General features: G+C 35.1%; 1 protein-coding gene across 2 annotated transcripts in view; it reads left to right on the top strand.

Moving 5' to 3' along the window:
* GKAP1 (G kinase anchoring protein 1) overlaps positions 1 to 16,528 on the top strand; it is an 85,923-nt gene extending 69,395 nt beyond the window's left edge. For both annotated transcript variants that reach the window (XM_045469726.1, XM_045469725.1), the window contains 5 exons: positions 3,864 to 3,965; positions 8,749 to 8,812; positions 13,086 to 13,156; positions 13,944 to 14,021; positions 16,206 to 16,528. In XM_045469726.1, coding sequence (XP_045325682.1) covers positions 3,864 to 3,965; positions 8,749 to 8,812; positions 13,086 to 13,156; positions 13,944 to 14,021; positions 16,206 to 16,253 — 363 coding nt within the window. In that variant the 3' untranslated portion in view covers positions 16,254 to 16,528. The remainder of the gene's footprint in view (positions 1 to 3,863; positions 3,966 to 8,748; positions 8,813 to 13,085; positions 13,157 to 13,943; positions 14,022 to 16,205) is intronic.
* The last annotated feature ends 3,932 nt before the right edge of the window (positions 16,529 to 20,460 follow it).

Raw genomic sequence — 20,460 nt, 5'->3', positions numbered from 1 at the left:
GAAACTCTACACCTAACTGCTAGGTGCTGTGTGTACTGACTCTTGTTCTCTGGGACTTGTCCCAGAGGAGGCAGATATAACATCAATGCAAGGTTTTAAGCCATGAAGAAAAGCAGCACAGTGGAATAATGTGGACTATCCCTGGTGGATCAGGGAAGTGTTCTCTGAGGTAGTGACACTTAAGATGAACTTTGGAAAAAAAAAAAAAAAAAAGAGATGAACTTTGAGAGATGGGAAGGAACTGGTTAAGCAAAAAGTAGAGGTAAGAGATTTCCAAGTAGAAAGAGCAGTATGTTTAAAGGCTCTGAGGCAGGAGAGAGCCTGAATTTGAAGGGGAAAGAGGCCAGTATGGTTGGAGTTTAGTGAGGGGGAAGATAGTAGAAGACAGAGGCCTAATCTTGGAGGGCCTTGTGAAGCAGTGAAAGATTTTGAGCAGGACTATCAGATTTATATTTATGTTACATTTATGTTTTTCAGGGATCACTTTGACTGCTGTGGAAAATGGATTAGAGTGGGTAGGAAAGGTATAAAGACCCTTTAATAACAACTGCAAACCCAGGTCAGAAAAGATTATGCCTGAGATTAGAAGTTTAGATAGAAGTATATCATAGGAAAACTATTTGGGAGCAGAATCTACAGTATTTATTGGGGGTTGAATGTGGCAGGTGAGGATGATAGGCTTCAAGATTCTAGTTTAAGGAATAAGGGGAGTGGATCCAAATTAGACATATATATATTAGGCCCAAGAACTGCACTTCTAGGAATTTACCTTCAATAGATAAGTGAGGTGGGGAGAATATCAGAGTGTTCACTGAAGACTTATTACAACAAAAAAACTGGACTTCAATTTATTATATATATATATATATATATATATATATATATATATATATGTTTATTTTTGAGAAGAGGAGGGCAGAGAGAGAGAGGGAGACACAGAATCTGAAGCAGGCTCCAGGCTCCAAGCTGTCAACACAGAGCCTGATGTGGGGCTCAAACTCCCACACTGCAAGATCATGACCTGAGCTGAAGTCAGACACTTAACCAACTGAGCCAGCCAGGCAGCCCTATTATTTTTAAACGTTTATTTACTTTGAGAGGTGGAGGGGGAGATAGAGAGTGAGCAGGGAAGGGACAAATAGAAAGGGGGAGAGAGAATCCCAAGCAGGCTCTGTACTGACAGCAGACTCAAAGCCACAAACCATAAGATCATAACCTGACCTATGCTGAAACCAAGAGCTGGATGCTTAACCTACTGAGCCACCCAGGCACCCCTGGACATCAATTTAAATGCCCAACAACAGGATACAGGCTAAACACGTGGTAAATTCACAAAACTGAAAACTCCAAAATCACTAAAAATGATATAGAACTATAAAACATTCACAGGGTCTTAATATTATGATACCATATGCAAAGAAGAAATTTGGAAGGATATACACTAAAAATGTAATAACTGTTGGGAGATTTATTCTTGTGAGATTATAGAAATTTCACTTTATCATTTAAAAATTTCTTTTTATTATGGTACCTGGGTGGCTCAGCTGCCTCAGGTCATGATCTCACAGTCTGTAAGTTTGAGCCCCGCATCAGGCTCTGTGCTGACAGTGTGAAGCCTGCTTGGGATTCTTTCTCTCTTTTTCTCTGCCCTTCTCCTGCTTTCTCTCTCTCTCTCAAAATAAATAAACATTAAAAAAAACTAAAATTTCCTTTTATCAAAATTGTTTTATACTGAGTATGGAATAATATGAATTACTATTCTAGTTTTGAAAAAATGAAAATCTAGATGAATATCTATCATCTTTGAGTAGGAAAGTACTTCTGAACATACCAAAGAGAAGAAACTGAAAGGAAAAGACTGATAGATTTAACTTGATGAAAAATTTCTACAAAAATACTATAACAAAATCAAAAGGTAAATGAGAAACTGGAAAAAACAGTCACAACCATATGACAGGCATATAACCAATAAACATGAGAAAGTATACAATTTCGCCAGTAAGCAAAGAAATGTTATCTCAAACTGGTACATTTAAAATATTTTTTTGTCTCACTGTGGGTAACTGAAAGCAATTTCGTGTTTTAAAATACTCAATTATTTAATGTATAAGAATTATTACTTAATAACTCAAAATGCTCACCATATTTATTTAGCTAAAAAGTGGTCCATAGAACGGTTTCCACATTATTGGAGGAAAAAAGTATATATCATTAGAAAAGCAGGACCACAACAAATTATCAGTAGTTTTCTCCAGGTGAATAAAATTAAGGTCATTTTTTCCCACTGAATCTACAAACTGGAGATAACATCTACCAACTTCTAGTTAACTGTGCAAATTAAATGAAATAATCATTTTAGGGGCGCCTGGGTGGCTCAGTCAGTTAAGTGCCCGACTTCGGCTGAGGTCACAATCTCACAGTTCGGGGGTTCGAGCCCCGCGTGGGGCTCTGTGCTGACAGCTCAGAGCCTGGAGCCTGCTTCAGGTTCTGTGTCTCCCTCTCTCTCTGCCCCTCCCCTACTCATGGTCTGTCTGTCTCTATCAGAAATAAATAAACATTAAAAAAACATTCTTGTATCTTAAGTCTCTTTCTGGAATTTCTTTTCTAGCACAATGGCTCTGTCTACCTAGGTGCCCTGACCACACTACTTTAGTTATTTTTGCAGTATAGTGTACAATTATTCGGTAGACAGATTCCTCTTCATTGCATTAACGTTTTGTTTCTGTTCTGTATTCTCCTGGATGAAGTTTTGACTGGAATTTCAATTGAAATTTTATTGAACTACGTAAATAATATTTAGTCTTCTCATCTGCAAACATACTTTGTTCCATGTCCTCTTTGGTATTTTATAATTTTCTTTATAGATCCTAAACATTTCTGAATTTTAATTTTAGAGGTATACTTTTTAAATGTTTATTTTGAGAGAGAGCATGTGCGTACATCAGCAGGGGGAGGGGCAGAGAGAGAGGGAGAGAGAGAATCCCAGGCAGGTCCATGCTCAGTGCGAGCCCAATGTGGGGCCATGACCTGAGCTGAAATCAGGAGTTGAATGCTTAACCGACTGAGCCACCCAGGTGCCTCTAGGGGTATTTTTTATAGCTACTGAAGAGGAATTGGTTTTTCTAGTTATATTTTCTGCCTAGTAATTGCTGATATACAGAAAAGCTGTTAATTTTGGGGTTCTATTATTATTTGTTACTTATTATATTTTATAATCAAGTATAAAATATAAATTATAAAATAAGTATAAATTATAATACTTATAAAATAAGTATAAATTATAAGTACGTTTTGAATTCTTTTGAGTTTTAAAGATAGACTAATAGCAACTTGTCACAGAGCACTTTTTTTTTAATGTTTTATTTATTTTTGAGAGAGAGAGACAGAACATGAACAGGGAAGAGGACAGAGACAGAGAAGGAGACACAGAATCTGAAACAGTCTCCAGGCTCTGAGCTGTCAGCAGAGAGCTTTACATGGGGCTTTACATGCTCAAGAACTGTGAGAGCATGACCTGAGCTGAAGTCAGATGCTCGAAAAGACTGAGCCACGTAGGCGCCCCGTCACAGAGCACTTTTAATATGTTTATCCCAGTATAGAAATATTTCAAAGTTTGATATTATTCTGTTATGCTTGTAGTTTGAGATTAATCATAAATATCTTATTTGCTTTTACTGTAATAATTACAATTATAATTGAGTAGAAGTGGAAATGTAGTCAACGGTTTAGGGTTGCTTTAGAAAATGAATTAAAATTGGGAAAAATCAGGCTTTTTCCTCTTAAACGTTCACAAATACTTTAAATATTGTAAACCAGAAATGGTAGAACTATCTTAGTTCTAAAATAGTGTTTTTCTCTCTTAGGAAGTAGTTCTGAAAGATGGAAGAATTGAAAGACTAAAGTTGGAACTTGAAAGGAAAGATGCTGAAATCCAGAAGCTGAAAAATGTGATCACTCAATGGGAGGTTTGTATTTATTTACTGTTGTAAACTAAAATAATTCTCTTACATGGTACTTTTCTGTTTTTCTTATATGTAAATATGTGTAATATTTGATTAATAGAAATAACATTTCTACTGTTCAGGTTTTTAAACTCTCATTAATGACATAAAATCTGAATGACAGTGTAATTTTCTTCTCATGTTACAATATATATAACATTAAATTTTCCATTTTAACCATTTTTAAGTATACAATTTATTGGCATTAGTTATCTTCACAGTGCTATGTGAATGACCACTATCTACTTCCAGAACTTTTTCATCATCCCAAGCAAATTCTGTACCCATTAAATAACTCCTGTTCTTTTGTTGCAGCTACTGGGTACCTGTAATTCCAATGAATTTGCTTTATTCTGGGTACTTCATATAAATGGAATTATATAATTTTTGTCTTTGTGTGTCTGGCTTATTTCACTTAGCATAATGTTTTCAAGTTTCATCCATGTTTTTTGCATGTATCAGAATTTCATTCCTTTTATGGCTGAATTGTCCATTGTATGTATATACTACATCTTGTTTATTCATCTGTTTGTGGACATTTGCATTGTTTCCACCATTTGACTATTGTGAACAATGCTGCCATGAACATTAGTGTACAAGTATTTGAGTCCCTGCTTTTAGTTTTTGGGTATATACCTAAAAGTAGAATTGTTGGATCACATGGTAATTATATGTTTAACTTTTGGAGAAACTGCCATATTGTTTTCCATAGCACCTGCAACATTTTACATTCCCATCACCAAAATACATGAAGGTTCCAATTTCTCCACATCCTTGTCAACATTTGTTATTTATACAGTTTATTTTAACCACAAACCTGCATATTACTCTTTGATTTGCTTCCTTAGGCTTTTTTTTTAAATCTCTTATTCATCTCAAGTGTCATTGTTTTTTGACTAATATTTATTCACTCAACAGTTATCTGTTGAGTGCCTATAATGTGCCAGGTGCTTTTCTGGGCCCCACATATGCAATGGTGAAAAAAATGATAACTCAAGTTCGAACTCTGATGGTTCTTACATTTCCCTTTCTCCTCTACTTATGCCTTTAGGAATCATCCCTGCTAAAACCTTTTTGGACTGCATCCACCCATCTCCCTTCGCTTTCTCCTTGTGGTTTATATTTTCCTTTTCCTTTTCTCCTCTGTGCCAGGCACAGAGAAGAAATACAAATATGAGCTTCCAAGAAGCTCATAGTCTAATGAGGAAGATACACATGTAAATAGTTGTAGTACATTGTAGAATTTATAGAGATTTGACAGAGTGCTCCCAAATCACAGAAATAATACTGAATTAGTTGCTGCTATTGAAAATTGCTAAGCTTTTCACAGAAGAGATGGTGTTTCCAGGTAGAGACAGTACCTACAAAGGCATGGAAATGGTAAGAAATATATTGTTGCTGAAATTTAGAGAAATGGAAAGTTGTAAAAGGTTATATTGGAGATGTTATTTGGGGTCAGTATTTGAAGGCAATTGGATTTTATTTTATTTATTTATTTTATTACAGGAAGGTAAACCCACAGAGCCATATCAGCCATGAACAAACATGTGGAAATTCTTAACAAGATCTTAGCAACTTGAGTCCAACAGATTTTTTTTTATTCATCAAATGAATTTATAACTGAAAATTAAAATTTAAAGTTACTATTGAAAGCAGTAAAATTTTAGTCGACCATGGCTAAACAAAAAATATATATAAGCCAAGAAATTTAAGTACCTTTTTGTTCTTTGATGTAATTCTTTTAATGGAACATTTCCCTTCTGGTGACAGCTTTTAACATTTAGTTTATATTTATTCACATCAATCTGGGCCCTAGGTAAAAAGAAATTGTCAGGTACTATATACATCTATATCTTAAAATATATTTAGGCCAAGTTTTTAGATAAGAATTGAAGTATATATTCATGTAGCACCAATCTAGTGGTTCTAATTGCAGTTCTTTTTTTTTTTTTCCTGCTCATAATTTATGAAGCTTTGTTTTTTTAAATTTTATTTATTTAATTTTATATTTTTCATCATGGTGGGTGTACTCTTTAATCCCCATCACCTGTTTCCCCCATCCCCCACCCATCTCCCCTCTGGTAATCATCAATTTGTTCTCTGTAGTTAAGAGTTTGTTTCTTGGTTTGTCTCTCTTTTTTGCCCTTTGCTCATTTGTTTATTTGTTTTTTTTAATTTCACTTATGAGTGAGATTATATGGTGTTTGATTGACTGACTTATTTCACTTAGCATTAAACTTTCTAGCTCCATCCCCGTTGTTGCAAATGGCAAGATTTCATTCTTTTTTATAGCTGAATAATATTCCATTATAGAGAGATAGATAGATAGATAGATAGATGCACACACACACCACATCTTCTTTATCCATTCATCTATCGATGGACACTTAGGCTGCTTCCATAGTTTGGTTATTGTAAATAATGCAGCAATAAACATAGGGGTGCATGTATCCCTTTGAAGTAGTGTTTTTGTATTTTTTGGGTAAATCCCCACAAGTGCAATTCCTGGATTATAGGGTAGTTCTGTTTTTAATTTTTTGAAGAACCTCCATCTGTTTTCCAAGCTGCACCAGCTTGCATTCCCAACAACAGTGCAAGAGGGTTCTTTTTTCTCCACATCCTTACCAACACTTGTTTCTTGTTGTTGTTAAGTTAGCCATTCTGACAGGTGTGAGGTGATCTGTCATTGTGGTTTTGCACTTTCCTGATGACTATTGATGTTGAGCCTCTTTTCACGTGTCTGTTAGCCATCTGTATGTCTTCTTTGGAGAAGTGTCTTCTGCCCATTTTTTAATTGGATTATTTGTTTTCGGGGATCTTGAGTTGTATCATTTCTTTATATGGACAGTAACCCTTTATCAGGTATGTCATTTGCAGATGTCTTCTATTCTAATGGCTGCCTGAAGGCATTTGGATTTTAGTAAAGGTCTTTAGAAAGGGAGGTGGCATGAGAATTGTTTTGTGGGAGAATAATGCACATGGCTGAAGCCTTGAGTGAAGGTAGTCTGGTAAAACAATGAACAGGTATTGAGTGTGAGAGGAAGAGCACATTTTCAGCTGGTTTGGACAGTGGAAACTAATACCCCATTTTGTATATGCTTAGTTTGAAATAGCTGTAGATGTAGGCATAGATGTTCAGGATGTGGCTGAACACAGTTGACTCACAATGTATGTATCATTTAACTTAAGTGCTCTCTTTTTCATGAAATTAAAAATACTAATAAAGCACTACATGTTTCATTTGTGCTCTTACAAATTGCATGGCACATGTGTTATACATTTTGTTTTTATCAATACATTTGCTATTCAGGGTTATATGTACAAAACCATATATGCTATTTTTATGGGCAATATAAAGATTTTTCACGGGTAATTTTGCTCATTTGCGATTTTTGCTTTATGAGCTGACTTTAGACTCTAAGGCTGGAATAAGAGGTGTTTCTGTGTACACTGATCTATACCTTGGACAAAAGGCTTGAGCTGAGGTAGCCTTTAGCAAGATATTAACATTGATTAAAGCCTTGAGAGAATTTCTTACAGTTTCATATTCTTAGGGGATATATTTCTATATTCATAGTGAATATACTTATAGTTGACTTTGTATGGTTTTCCGCTTCATATTTCCATGTGTCCATCTGACTTACTGCCCTCATTCATTTCTAAGATTCTCAGAAGTTCTATTCCTTTTATATTTACTGTGGTATTTACTTCTGTTTGATGTATTGACTGCAGTTATTACTGAGTATCATTACTGGTTTGTTATCAGCAATTTACTGAATAGAGTATTTAGTAAAAGCCATTTTTATCTTTATTGAACTTGATTTAAAATACATTAAATATGTTTTATAAGAAGGATTTTTAAATCGGTAACTTCTGTACTTACCTATGTACATGTTAAGAGAAGAAGTGACAAGTTTCTTATACTGATCTGCTTTCTTTCGCTGATCTCTTGTTTTACCATACTGTATTAAATATAGTGTTATGTCTAATGTACTAATATGTTAAATATTTATAAATAATTAAGTCCATTTAAGATATGTTGAATAAGTGTAGTGGAGTGGGCAAATTCCCTGGAATAAAGATGTTAATGTGGGAACACAGTTCCTCTTGTTCATAAGTATATAATTGTGCCATTATGTAGTATGAGAAGAAGCTAAGTCGTTTAGAAAAATAGAAAAAGAATTGGAAGGTATTTCAGTAAATTATTCATACCATCCAAATTTACTTTAACAATATATAGTTAGTGAAATAGTAAGTGAGAAGGCATAGTACTGCACTGTACAATTGAGTAACCACTATGTGAGTGTACCTAGGCACTTTTTCAGTAGTTTAGTAGCCACATTTTGGACAGTGGCAGGTATAGAACAGATACAGAAAGTTCTAGTATAGTACTGGACAGTCTTGGTCTAGAGCTGTGAATCATTTTTCTTTGTTTTTACCTAATTATTTTGAATTGTGTAAGGATTTTGTTTAAGGAAAAAAAGAGAACGACTCCAGGAAAATTTAGTCCCAAATTTTGTCCAGTTTTACCTCTCTCTTCTTGATTTTTCAATATCCTATAACATTAATTTCTGTTACTGTACCAGGGAATTAATTTAGGAGTAGACAGTTATGAATACATTTTCCTCTTTCAAAAGTAATTTCTGTCTTTCAGCAAGCCTAGAATTCATAACTTCATAATTCATAGTAAATCATTAATTACATTATATACTTTTAAAAAATTAAATCTTTTTTCTTTGACTATTAGGCAAAGTATAAAGAAGTAAAGGCAAGAAATGCACAGTTATTGAAAATGCTTCAGGAAGGTGAAAGTAAGTGATTTGTGTGTTTTTAGAATTAAAAGTTAACCTTAAAAAATATTTGAAGATAATTTTTCAAGATATATGATTTATTAACTCAACAAAATTAAAAATTTTCTCAGAATGATACAAATTGAATTGTTTCTGATAATTTTATTATTACAAGTCACTCTTACAGCACCTTAGTATTATACAGGTTTATGACTATTTGGGTAAGAGAAAGCTTGAAATTTCCGTTCTTCTAAAGTACTGGACTACATTCAGCAGGAAAATAAGAATAGACCTTGCTTAAGATTCTCTTTTTAATTATTAGAGGAGAATGCTTATTATTTTGGGTTTTCCTTCTCCCCTTCTCCCCAACTCCTTATACTTTTGTTGCCACTCTAAACTTTGGCAGTAGTTCACCAGCAGGAAGCCAAGGAAATCACTCAAAAATGATTAGAAATAATCAGATTAGTAAAGTAGATGCTATGTGAAGCCCCTCCCCACATCAGTTGCACTCCTGATTACGTATACCTAATGATACTTACCTTGAAAGTTCTATGAAGATTTTCCACTCATAACAGAAAAGGAAGTGTGTGTTAAGTTTTTAAATTTTTTTTTAAGCTTTATTTATTTTTGAGAGAGAGGGGGAGAGAGAGAGAGCATGCACACATGAGTGGGGGAGGAGCAGAGAGAGGGAGACACAGAATCTGAAGCAGGCTCCACGCTCTGAGCTGTCAGCACAGAGCCCGACGTGGGGCTTGGACTCACGAACCATGAGATCATGAACTGAGCCACCCAGGCGCCCCTGTGTGTTAAGTTTTTAATATGAAACTTATGCAAAAGAAATTATAAATAATAAAAGACATATAGAAAGATATGAATAAGAGAAAATCTTCTGAACAGACAAAATTAAGGCCTATAAACAGTTTTCCCTGTTAATAAGTGTCAGTGATAAACCAAATAGATCTCTTATGAGTACTGTTAGTGTTCAAGAAATGGTGAAACTCACCTTGAAGAATAAGCAAGATAACAGAAATTGAAGATCCTGGGAGTATAATTGTCTAGTCAAAATTTAAACTATGTTAAAAAACAGTTATCAAAACAGTATGAGTAAAAACCAGAAATTATGTTCAATTGAACAGAATATATAGTGTTGAAATAGATTCAAGCTTACTGTTTTATAACTTTACTGTTTTTTGTAATATAATTTATACAGCTTAACTATGATGAAATGGAAGTTAAAGAATAATGGGGAAAGGTATTATTTGTACAATTAGATACCAACATTCTGAAATCACTTTAGATCTGTGCATGTTACTGAGTTCTGTGCAGATCATTTAATAAAATTATGAAAATAATTGTTTATAAGCTGTATTTCTTTTTTATTAAAAAATTTTGTTAATGTTTATTCATTTGTGAGAGAGAGACAGAGCATGAGCAGGGAAGGGACAGAGAGAGAGGGAGACACAGAATCCAAAGCAGGCTCCAGGCTCTGAGTTGTCAGGACAGAGCCTGACGCGGGGCTCAAACCTACAAACCATGAGATTGTGACCTGAGCTGAAGTCCGACACTCAACCAACTGAGCCATCCAGGCACCCCTCTGAGCTGTATTTCTAATTAAAGAAATTAAGGGTATCATTGGACATTGGATGCATGATTTTTAAATGTGTAAAAAACAAAGTAATATTTCTATTTAGAGAAACATTTATGAAAAGTAAGAAAGTTAAATGATAAAAGCTTTCTCTCATTTAAAATGGCTACCAGTAAATGACTTCAGTGACCATGCTATACTATAAAAAAATCCAAATGAGGTCACCCGGCTGGCTCCGTCAGGAGAGCATGCAACTCTTGAACCCAAGGTCATGAGTTTGAACCCCACATTGGATGTAGAGATTATTATGGTTTTTTTTGTTTTTTTTTTGTTTTTTTTAATTTTTTTTTCAACGTTTATTTATTTTTGGGACAGAGAGAGACAGAGCATGAATGGGGGAGGGGCAGAGAGAGAGGGAGACACAGAATCGGAAACAGGCTCCAGGCTCTGAGCCATCAGCCCAGAGCCTGACGCGGGGCTCGAACTCCCGGACCGCGAGATCGTGACCTGGCTGAAGTCGGACGCTTAACCGACTGTGCCACCCAGGCGCCCCGAGATTATTATGTTTTTAATTTTTTAAAATTTATTTATTTCGAGAGAGGCAGAGAGCAGGGAGGGGCAGAGAGAGAGATCCCAAGCAGGCTCCACACTGTCAGCTCAGAGCCCATGTGGGGCTTGAACTCACAAACCACATGATCATGACCTGAGCCCAAACCAAGAGTCAGAGGCTTAACTGAGTGAGCCACCCAGGTGCCTGAGATTACTTTTTAAAAAATCCAAATAGAAGAATTTTATATAGAACCATTACATGAAAAATAGAGTACATTAGAGCATACATACTCTAGCATTTATAATGTAAATGTAGGAGCGCCTGGGTGGCTCAGTCGGTTGAGCTTCTGATTTCTACTCATATCGTGATCTCAGGGTTCATGAGTTCGAGCCCTGCCTCGGGCTCTGTGCTGACAGCTCAGAGCCTGGAGCCTGCTTCAGATTCTGTGTCTCCCTCTCTCTCTACCCCTCCCCCACTCATGCTCCGTCTCTCTCTGTCTCAGAAATAAACAAACATTAAAAAAAAATTTATAATGTGAATGTAAATACAGTCAGTTCTATTATAATGCAACATATGTTCCTAACAATCACCAATTTCTGCCTAAGTACACAATTAAAACCACAAGGATTATGGGGGAATGGGATTAGGAGTGCACAACAGTCAAAAAACTTCATCAGAGACGTGTTAAAAAAAAAAGATAGGAATCTAATTAAAACAGTAACACAGTTTTATACATGTTAAAATGGTTAAACACAAATACTATAATAAGTATGGCACTTTACCTGAAAGACCTGAAATTTGCTTGAGAAAATAGGTTTCAGAAGGTCTGCAGGTTGTGTTTACTGTGAAGCAGTGGAAGGATGGAAAGTTGGTATAGTCCTGAACACTCAGGGAATGGAGATAGCTGAGAGATATTTGAGGTGAGTGTAAGGTGCAGTTTTCTGTGTTCGTGAAATAATGCTCAAGCAAATGTAAAGTTCGCGTTATGTTCAAGTTGTTCCCCAATACAGTAATCTCAGTGAAACAAATTTGTGTTTTCAAAAAAGCATATTATTATAAAACTGACTCTAATTGAAATATTACGTAATTATTAAAAATTATTAGTTCTCAGTGAGTGTGTGTAATTCTGGGGATTGGAGAGTAGAAAACATAATACATAAAAATTCCCAGGTAGAAGGGCACCTGAGCTGGCTCAGACAGAAGAGCGTGCAACTCTTAATCTCAAGGTCATGGGTTTGAGCCCCACGTTGGGTGTAGAGATTGCTTAAATTAAAAAAAAATTACCAAGTTGAATCTTGAGAGCCTATGATTTGTTTCTTGATGCAGTGTCTCACCTTCATTAAACTATAAAAATACATTTTAATTACAGTGTTATATTATATTGGTAGAGCTGTGGTGATATCAGTACTCATGTAGTTGATCTTTTCCTCCTTCACTAAATTTATTACAGTCTTACCTGTTCGGTTTCTCCTAGCTTGTTTTCAGAGTTCAGGAGTTAATTTTTCATGCATTGGCCATTACCATGGGTTAAGGAGTTGTTAGCCATGTGGGGATTTTTAAGGCTTAGGAAACCTTGGCACCAAAATGTAGAGCTCGTGCTTCCCCAAAGAGGGAAAACCTCTCGACAAAGGAATAGTTCTAAAAGTCCACAGGCTTATGTAATCAGTTATGATCATATGAGCTACATTTATTTGACTGTGCTGTATTGATATGAACAGTCAGATAAAAATCATTTTTGTGGGCCTTACAGTACTGCTCGCCCTGACAATTTGACAAAACAAAACAAACAAAAACATTCTACGTTGTTTTTAAAATCTTGCTTTAAGACTAGTCAAAGTATTTGTTTTATCCCTTTGAGAAATTGTTTATGCCCTTGTTCTCTGTAGTATAGTTGGAAAAAATTAATCTTTCAAGATACCTTTACAATTAATATTTTAACACCACAGAAAATGTAAAATTTCCAAGAAAAACTGCTATAGTAATAATAATGATTAGAATTTACCAGTGAAAAATAAGAGCTATATAGAACTAAGGAATACATTGATTCAGTCCAAGGACAAATCTTTGCTCAGTTGCACTGCTGTCTTGGTTCACTAAAGTATTATTCAAGTGTTTGAGTGACTGAAAACATTACACTGCTGTTTTTCCTTTTTTGTCAGTGAAAGATAAAGCAGAAATACTGCTGCAAGTTGATGAATCACAAAGTATCAAGAATGAGCTAACTATACAGGTAAGAAAAACTATGGAATATACAGGACTGGTTTCCTTAAGCTATTACACTTTAGTCCTAAATTATGAAACTTGATTAAACAAAAATACAGCCCATCAACACTGCAGTAAAGTGATATAAATTACACTTAGGGGCGCCTGGGTGGCTCAGTCGGTTAAGCGTCCGACTTCAGCTCGGGTCATGATCTCGCGGTTCGTGAGTTCAAGCCCCACGTCGGGCTCTGTGCTGACAGCTCAGAGCCTGGAGCCTGTTTCAGATTCTGTGTCTCCCTCTCTCTCTATGACCCTCCCCCGTTCATACTCTGTCTCTCTCTGTCTCAAAAATAAATAAACGTTAAAAAAAATTTTTTTTAAATAAAAAAAAAATTACACTTTTTTATTATTATGTAATAGCAGATGGATGAAGATTCTGTTTTCCATGCTGAGAAAGTTAGGTGTGTCCTGAAGAGTAAGGAAGGATAAGGTTGTATTTCAGTTGATGCCAACTCTAAATATAGAGATAAAAAGGGCAGGTAGAACTTACCCAGTCATGAACCATGACTTTCTTCCTTTCCCATCCTTACTTTGTCATTTTCTCTTGGAATATTGAGCTTCTCCTGTCTACTTTTAATAGACAACTGAGTAAAATGCCTAATTGAAATTGTGTGTGTGCTCAGTGGTGGGAAGGTGGTTCTCCTGTGATCCCCAGTCATCTAGTAGTCAAATTCATCCCCGGGAGTAAGTGTTAAGAATTAAGAGTATTTGCCTGAAGACACGAAGTCTTTTTTAAATTGAATGTTTGGTTTTAGGTGACTTCACTTCATGCTGCATTAGAACAAGAAAGATCGAAAGTGAAAGTATTACAAGCAGAACTAGCCAAATACCAGGTATGCGTTTCTAATTTCGAAAGTGTTCTCATCACAAATAATACACTTAGGATAGATACTGTGTGAGAATAAAGTACTGTTTTATTCAGTCTAAAATCTATTCGCCAAACATATTAATAATGTTATTATTGGACATATCATTTACACTTTAGAAAATGTTAGGGTCATTCTAGATATTGGTATTTACAGTACTAACTAAATTCAGAAAAATCCTTGGGGTGTGATGTGGTGTATGTGCCAGTGAATCATATCGAGGGAAGGTACATAATGACATTTGTCCTACTATATAAATTTGATCACATGGGTACAGCAGTTTCTCCTAGATATCTTTATTGTAAAGATATCTTTTCCCTTTATAGTTAATAAATATGTGAAGTGATACTTGGAGATTGTGTGAATATCCTTTTCTTTTTACTAAATGGTTTTAGCATCCATTGATGGTGATTTTTCTAATTCTGTTATTTCTTCTGCATTTACACCTGGCATTCAGCATTTTTTTCTGGACAAAGCAGTAAAAAAATCAGTTACTTGTTTCAGTATATGTGTATATGTATGTGTGTGTGTATACACACACACATACATAAAGCATTTTATGTATGTGTGTCTAAGTCATGATATAAAATGTGTTGATTAATGTGGGGAGTCGTAGTCAAAAAGGTTTGAAAGCCACCACTGTTGGCCTGGAGAACATAGAAGTTGTAACAGCCCCAGGTTTGACATCTCATCATTCCTGGAAGAATTTCCTTTGCCTGGGAGACTTTGAAAAAGTCATATCATTAATCCATTGATCATTTTGTGTATGGGTTTTTTTTTTAATCTTGTGGAAAAGCAAGGTAAGAGTTTTAAGCTACGTGACATTGGTACCTATGCATAGTGGGTATCTACTTTGAGGAAAGCTTTTAGTAAGTGTATTTGTATTTTCCTGCTACAGGAAATAAATTTTATTTTTAATACATGGCATTACACATCTCAGGTCCCACATAACCTCTTCATACTTTTTTTTCTCTGGACAAATCTGTGCATAACTTTTATTTGGTCAGGAATGAATCATGACATTCTCATACTTGATTTTTTTATTTAAAAGATTGATGAAGAAATGTTTTTGACCACTAGGAGGGAAGTTATAGGCAGAACAAGGATGAAATCAACAGAGAATAGCTGCCAACACTAGTAAATGGGTCTGGATTCCATGGGCCTCTGACCACTTTAACCACAGCCAAGTACTGGTTCCTAAACTTGGCTGACCATCAGAATCACTTGGGAACTTTTTGAATTACAGATTGTTGAGCCCATTTCTAGTAATCATAAATAAATGGATCTGGGACAAAGTCTAGACTTCAGAGTTTTTAAAATATCACCACTTAGGTGATTCTGTTGATCAACTAAATTTAGGCATCATTGCCATAATTTATAAAAATGGAGAAGAAAACTGTAAAATTATTGTAAGGAACCATTATTTTGTGGTTAAAATGAGGGGTAGAATAGTTCAGGATGATTTTAATTTTCCTCTTTGCACCTTTGTACTTTCTGTATTTTTACAATGAGTATTTGCTTTTTAAATCAGAGTCAGGCAGAAAATGATACGTTAAAAATAATGAATGTAAAATACTTCTTATATTTTAAGCTCCTACCTCTTTGCTTGGCTCAAATCAAACACCATAGACGGAGTTTCATTTGGAGCAAATTAAATACAGATTCATGTATATCACTGAGCAATATGAAAAGTATAGTCTTCTTTTCAACCTGATGATGAACAAAATCAGATTTCTGATGCTAATATGAACAAGACTAACTTGAATTAAAAATTGAATTATCCGAGAAGGTAACTGAATTACCAGATTTGCAGATCATATGGAGCAAATTATTTATTTTAGAAGTGATCAAAAATTGCACTTTTAAAAAAACCTGGGACAGTCCAAATGAGGTCTAAAAAATGTTGGTAGTCTTACTAAGTCTAAACTAGTTCAAGTAGAAGTAACTACTTCATACAACCCGCTTTAACCATTTGCAAAAAAATAACCTTATAAAAATAATTTTGTGGTCTGCACATTCAGATTTGCAACAAACTAAAAAAAAAATGTTTCCTTCTCATACTCAAAAATGCCTTTGGTCTCATTTATTCTTAAAATGAAAATGCCCCCAAAATGGTACTTCCTAAATAATTTGCCCTATTTTTCTTTACAGGGTGGCAGAAAAGGGAAAAGAAACTCTGAATCCGACCAGTGTAGGTGATTGCATTAGCCTTTGAGGTCAACACAAAAATTAACACTTTCAGGGTTTTGCAAAAATGTATATATTTAATGCTGTGCAACTGCTAAACTATGCAGTTTTTGTTGAAGAAACTTAAAGTGATTAGCTCACTAACAGTCTATAATTTTATGTCCTTTTGGCTTAAAGTGAAAAGAAGAAAAATAGAATTCCAGCAGAATTCACTGATTATTGTTTACTATCCATACTTCTTATCACTTTAGTTTTTCATCAGTCAATAAAATTTACTCTTCCACTAATATGTTTGAGTTTTTAAATTTCAGAACGGTGTGAAAGTAGTATTAATTGGATTGTTGAAGTTCAATGACCATTTACTCAGTACTTTGTGCATGCTAAACTCTACAGGACATACAAAATGAGTGAAAAGTGGTGGATACCCTCCAGTGGGCATCGAAGCTGGGGACGATAGAAAAATACGTATGTATTAGAGTGACTAGAACGTTGATAGCACATTGTTTGGAAATTGAGAACACTTGCATGAGCTAGTTTCTGCAGGGTGGATCTCTATTCTGTAAATTTGCCGGGAGGCATTCCAGGCAGAGGGAGCAAAATCTGTGCTGAAATATTTGTTTAAAGAACAGTATGTCTTGAGGACAAAAATATGACACACTGAGAATAGAGTGTTGAAGTTGGGGAGGAGTGAATGAGAGATCTTTCACTGGTATCATCAATCACTAGAGTGATTAGTGGTTTGTGGAATTGATGTTTTTCTTTTTTTAGTGTAGTCAGTGAAACACAAATATGATTCCTAAAAATACAGAGGTTTTTTGCTTGTTTGTTTTACATCAGAGATGAATACATAAATACTGGTGTTGGCCCCCTTTTTTTCTTTTTTTTGAAGAAAAAAATAATGTCATCATTGCTTTTATGTCTGGCTTCTAACATGAGGCTAAATGAACCTTGCAAAGAATTGGGACTTCTTATTTCTCCCTGTATTCCTAGCACTTAGTCCTTTGTGTGGCACAGAATAGATACTGGATAATTATTTAATAAAGTGGTAAAGCCTTTTAAGATAGTTTTACCTTTACTAATTTTACCTTTGATGAAGAAGAATAGGTACCATCAGACCTCATAAGCCCCCAAATAGAAAATAAAAAAATCTTACTCTTATTGAAGTGTATATTCCTATTGCATTAAAGAAAAAGTGCCTTGTTGAGTTTTTCTAGTCTATATGAATCCATTAGATTTGGCTTATGATTTATAACTCACCTCTTGATGTATGCTGAGATTAGCTTTCAACAGTCCTTCTACAGAGGGAGAAAGGAGAAGAAAGTGTCTTGAGATGCTAAAGAACTATTACCTTAGTTGTGCATTATTAAACTATTAAAAAAAAAAAAAGAATAGGTACCATCAGGGACACCTGAGTAGCTCAGGCAGTTAAGCGTTAGAATCTTGATTTCGATTCAGGTCGTGATCTCACGGTTTGTGAGTTCGAGGCCCTCATCAGGCTCTGCGCTTGACAGTGCGGAGCCTGCTTGGGATTCTGTCTCTCTCTCTCTACCCCTCCCCTGTTCACGCTCTCTCACTGTCTCTCTCAAAATAAATGAATAAACTTAGAAAAAAAAAGAATAGGTACTATCAGAGCCTAATCAATTCAATAAATATATATGGTAATATTCCATGATACCATATTTTTCAACCCAGTGATGAACAAAATCAAATTTCTAATGTCTTATATGAACCAGCTAGACAGAACCTGAATAGTTTCAGTTATAATTGAATTACCCAAGGAGCTAATGAACTGAATTCCCAAACCATACTGTATCATCATCTGCTTTTGATTTTCTGCCTGCACATTATCCATTTAGTACATTATCTAGTTTCTAGCACAGTGCCTGGCACAAGGTAGATGCTAAACAGATATGCCATTTTCTTTCTTTATTTTTTTTAATTTATTTATTTTGAGAGAGAAACAGAATACACAAGTGGGGGAGGGACAGAGAGAGAGTGAGAGAGAATCCCAAGCAGGTTCTGTGCTGTCAGCACAGAGCCTGATGTGGGGCTCGAACTCATGAACTATGAGATCACAACCTGAGCCAAAGTCAAGAACTTAACCAACTAAGCCACGCAGGTGCACCCAGATATGCCATTTTCTACTAGTGTATATTGGTTTAAAATCACCTGGGCACATAGAAACCTTCATTGATCATCCTCTTTTGAGTTGGGTCTTCTCTGGAGTACTGTATTCATAGTTCTGTTTTTCTCCCTGGATTTTCTTTTTCCTGATTGATACAATTCACTTCTGTGGCTCAATCTACCACTTGTAGGCTGATACCTTAGTCTCAACCAGGGAAAGCTTTATCTAGTAAGAGATAGAAAAGACAATCTGTGATCAAGTGGTGGTTTCTTTTCCATTAAATTGATTTCTCAGGCATTTCTATTTTTTTAAATGTTTTTAATGTTTGTTTATTTTTGAGAGAGACAGAACATGAGTGGGGGAGGGGAAGAGAGTAAGGGAGACAGAATCTGAAGCAGGCTCCAGGCTCTGAGCTGTCAACACAGAGCCCAGTACGGGGCTTGAACCCATGAACCGCGAGATCATGACCTGAGCTGAAGTCATATGCTTAACCGACTGAGCCACCCGTGAGCCCCTCTCAGGCATTTCTTTTAATAAATATTATTACTTAGATTATTTTCAATTTACTAAATGCTCAATGAAATTATTGATAGTTTAACATGTGCCAGGTGTTGTGCTAAGTACTAGAGATGCAAATATATCCATAATCAATTGGAAGGAAACAGAAATGTAAGGAAATACTCATAAAATATTCCAACAAATAATAATACTGATATGTTCAATTTGCTATTGGAGTACAGAAGAAATGCATCTTACCATTTTAAAGGGGTATCTTGGTCAATTTAGTTTATTTTTTAGCCTTCACAAGAAAATTTAAGAATTTATTTGCATTTTAATGTATATATTCAAAAAGAGATTTTTATTTTTTTTAATGTTTATTTTAGAGAGAGAGAGAGACAGAGCATGAACAGGGGTAGGGGCAGAGAGAGAGAGGGAGACACAGAAACTGAAGCAGGCTTCAGGCTCTTAGCTGTCTGCACAGAGCCCAGTCCGGGGCTCACACTCATGAATCGTGACATCATGACCTGAGCTGAGGTCAGACACTGAACTGACTGAGCCACTCAGGTGCCCCTTCAGTTATTTTTAAATTGGAAGTAATTTTCATTATGCTATATTGAAATGAATACACATTTCAGAATTTTCAGTAAGCCAATGGATATCATTTCTTATTAGGGAATTCATTTTAATTATTTCAAATTCCATTAATAAGGTCTTACTTAAAATGTGATTATGGCAATATAGCTGGTTAATTAAATTCAGCAAAGTTTTTGACATCTGTGGGATTTTTGACATTTTGTAGTGTTAGTAAAGCCAGAGGAACTAGAACTATGTTGAAGTCTCAGTTCTATTACTTGTATGGACCTTGGCTCATAATACTCAATAAATGATTGAACAGAGTGAAACTGAGTATCAAATGAGAGCAGCTAGTGAAAATATTGGGTAAAAAACTGAAAGATGGCAGTCTCTTCCTTTAAATTATTTTTAGTCTGATAGGAGTAAAAAGTCATAGCATGTAAGTAAGTAAAATTCAATATAGAATACAGTGGATTCCATAAGGAGAATATATTTGTTAGGAAAGTTTGATGTTACTTACAGAAAAAAATAACGTTTTTAAACTGCTTCTTAAATTTAGAATAGGTAGCTTTTAAGGGTATAGGTCATGTACCAAAAAAAAAAAAAAATGATGTGTTCAGGGAACAGAAATATAAGCAAAGAATATGTTGAGGAAAGGGATTGCCTTCATTTTGCCTGGAGCATAAGACAGTATTGAGATAGCCAGAGAGATGATTTGGGGATAGCTATCATTCATCTTAAATTTCAGATTAAGAGGTCTGTACATAATTTGGTAGGCATGGGGAAACCATTAGAAGTTTATAGACAAAGGAGTGATGTAATCCAAGTTGCCCTTTAAGAAGATTGAAATGGCAGCAAATTATAGAAGAAAATTGATAGCAAGTTATAGAAGAAATTAATTTGGGAGAGAATGTCAAAGAAGCTTCTATAATAGAAATAGGGGGTAAAGAGGATCTGAACTACAGAGATGGCAATGGGATTCAGAAAATGAAAAAACATTCCCAGGGTGGAATCTAGCAA

This window comes from Leopardus geoffroyi, chromosome D4 (assembly GCF_018350155.1).
Source record: "Leopardus geoffroyi isolate Oge1 chromosome D4, O.geoffroyi_Oge1_pat1.0, whole genome shotgun sequence".
Taxonomy (NCBI): Eukaryota; Metazoa; Chordata; class Mammalia; order Carnivora; family Felidae; genus Leopardus; species Leopardus geoffroyi.
This window is presented reverse-complemented; position numbering and strand designations above follow the sequence as displayed.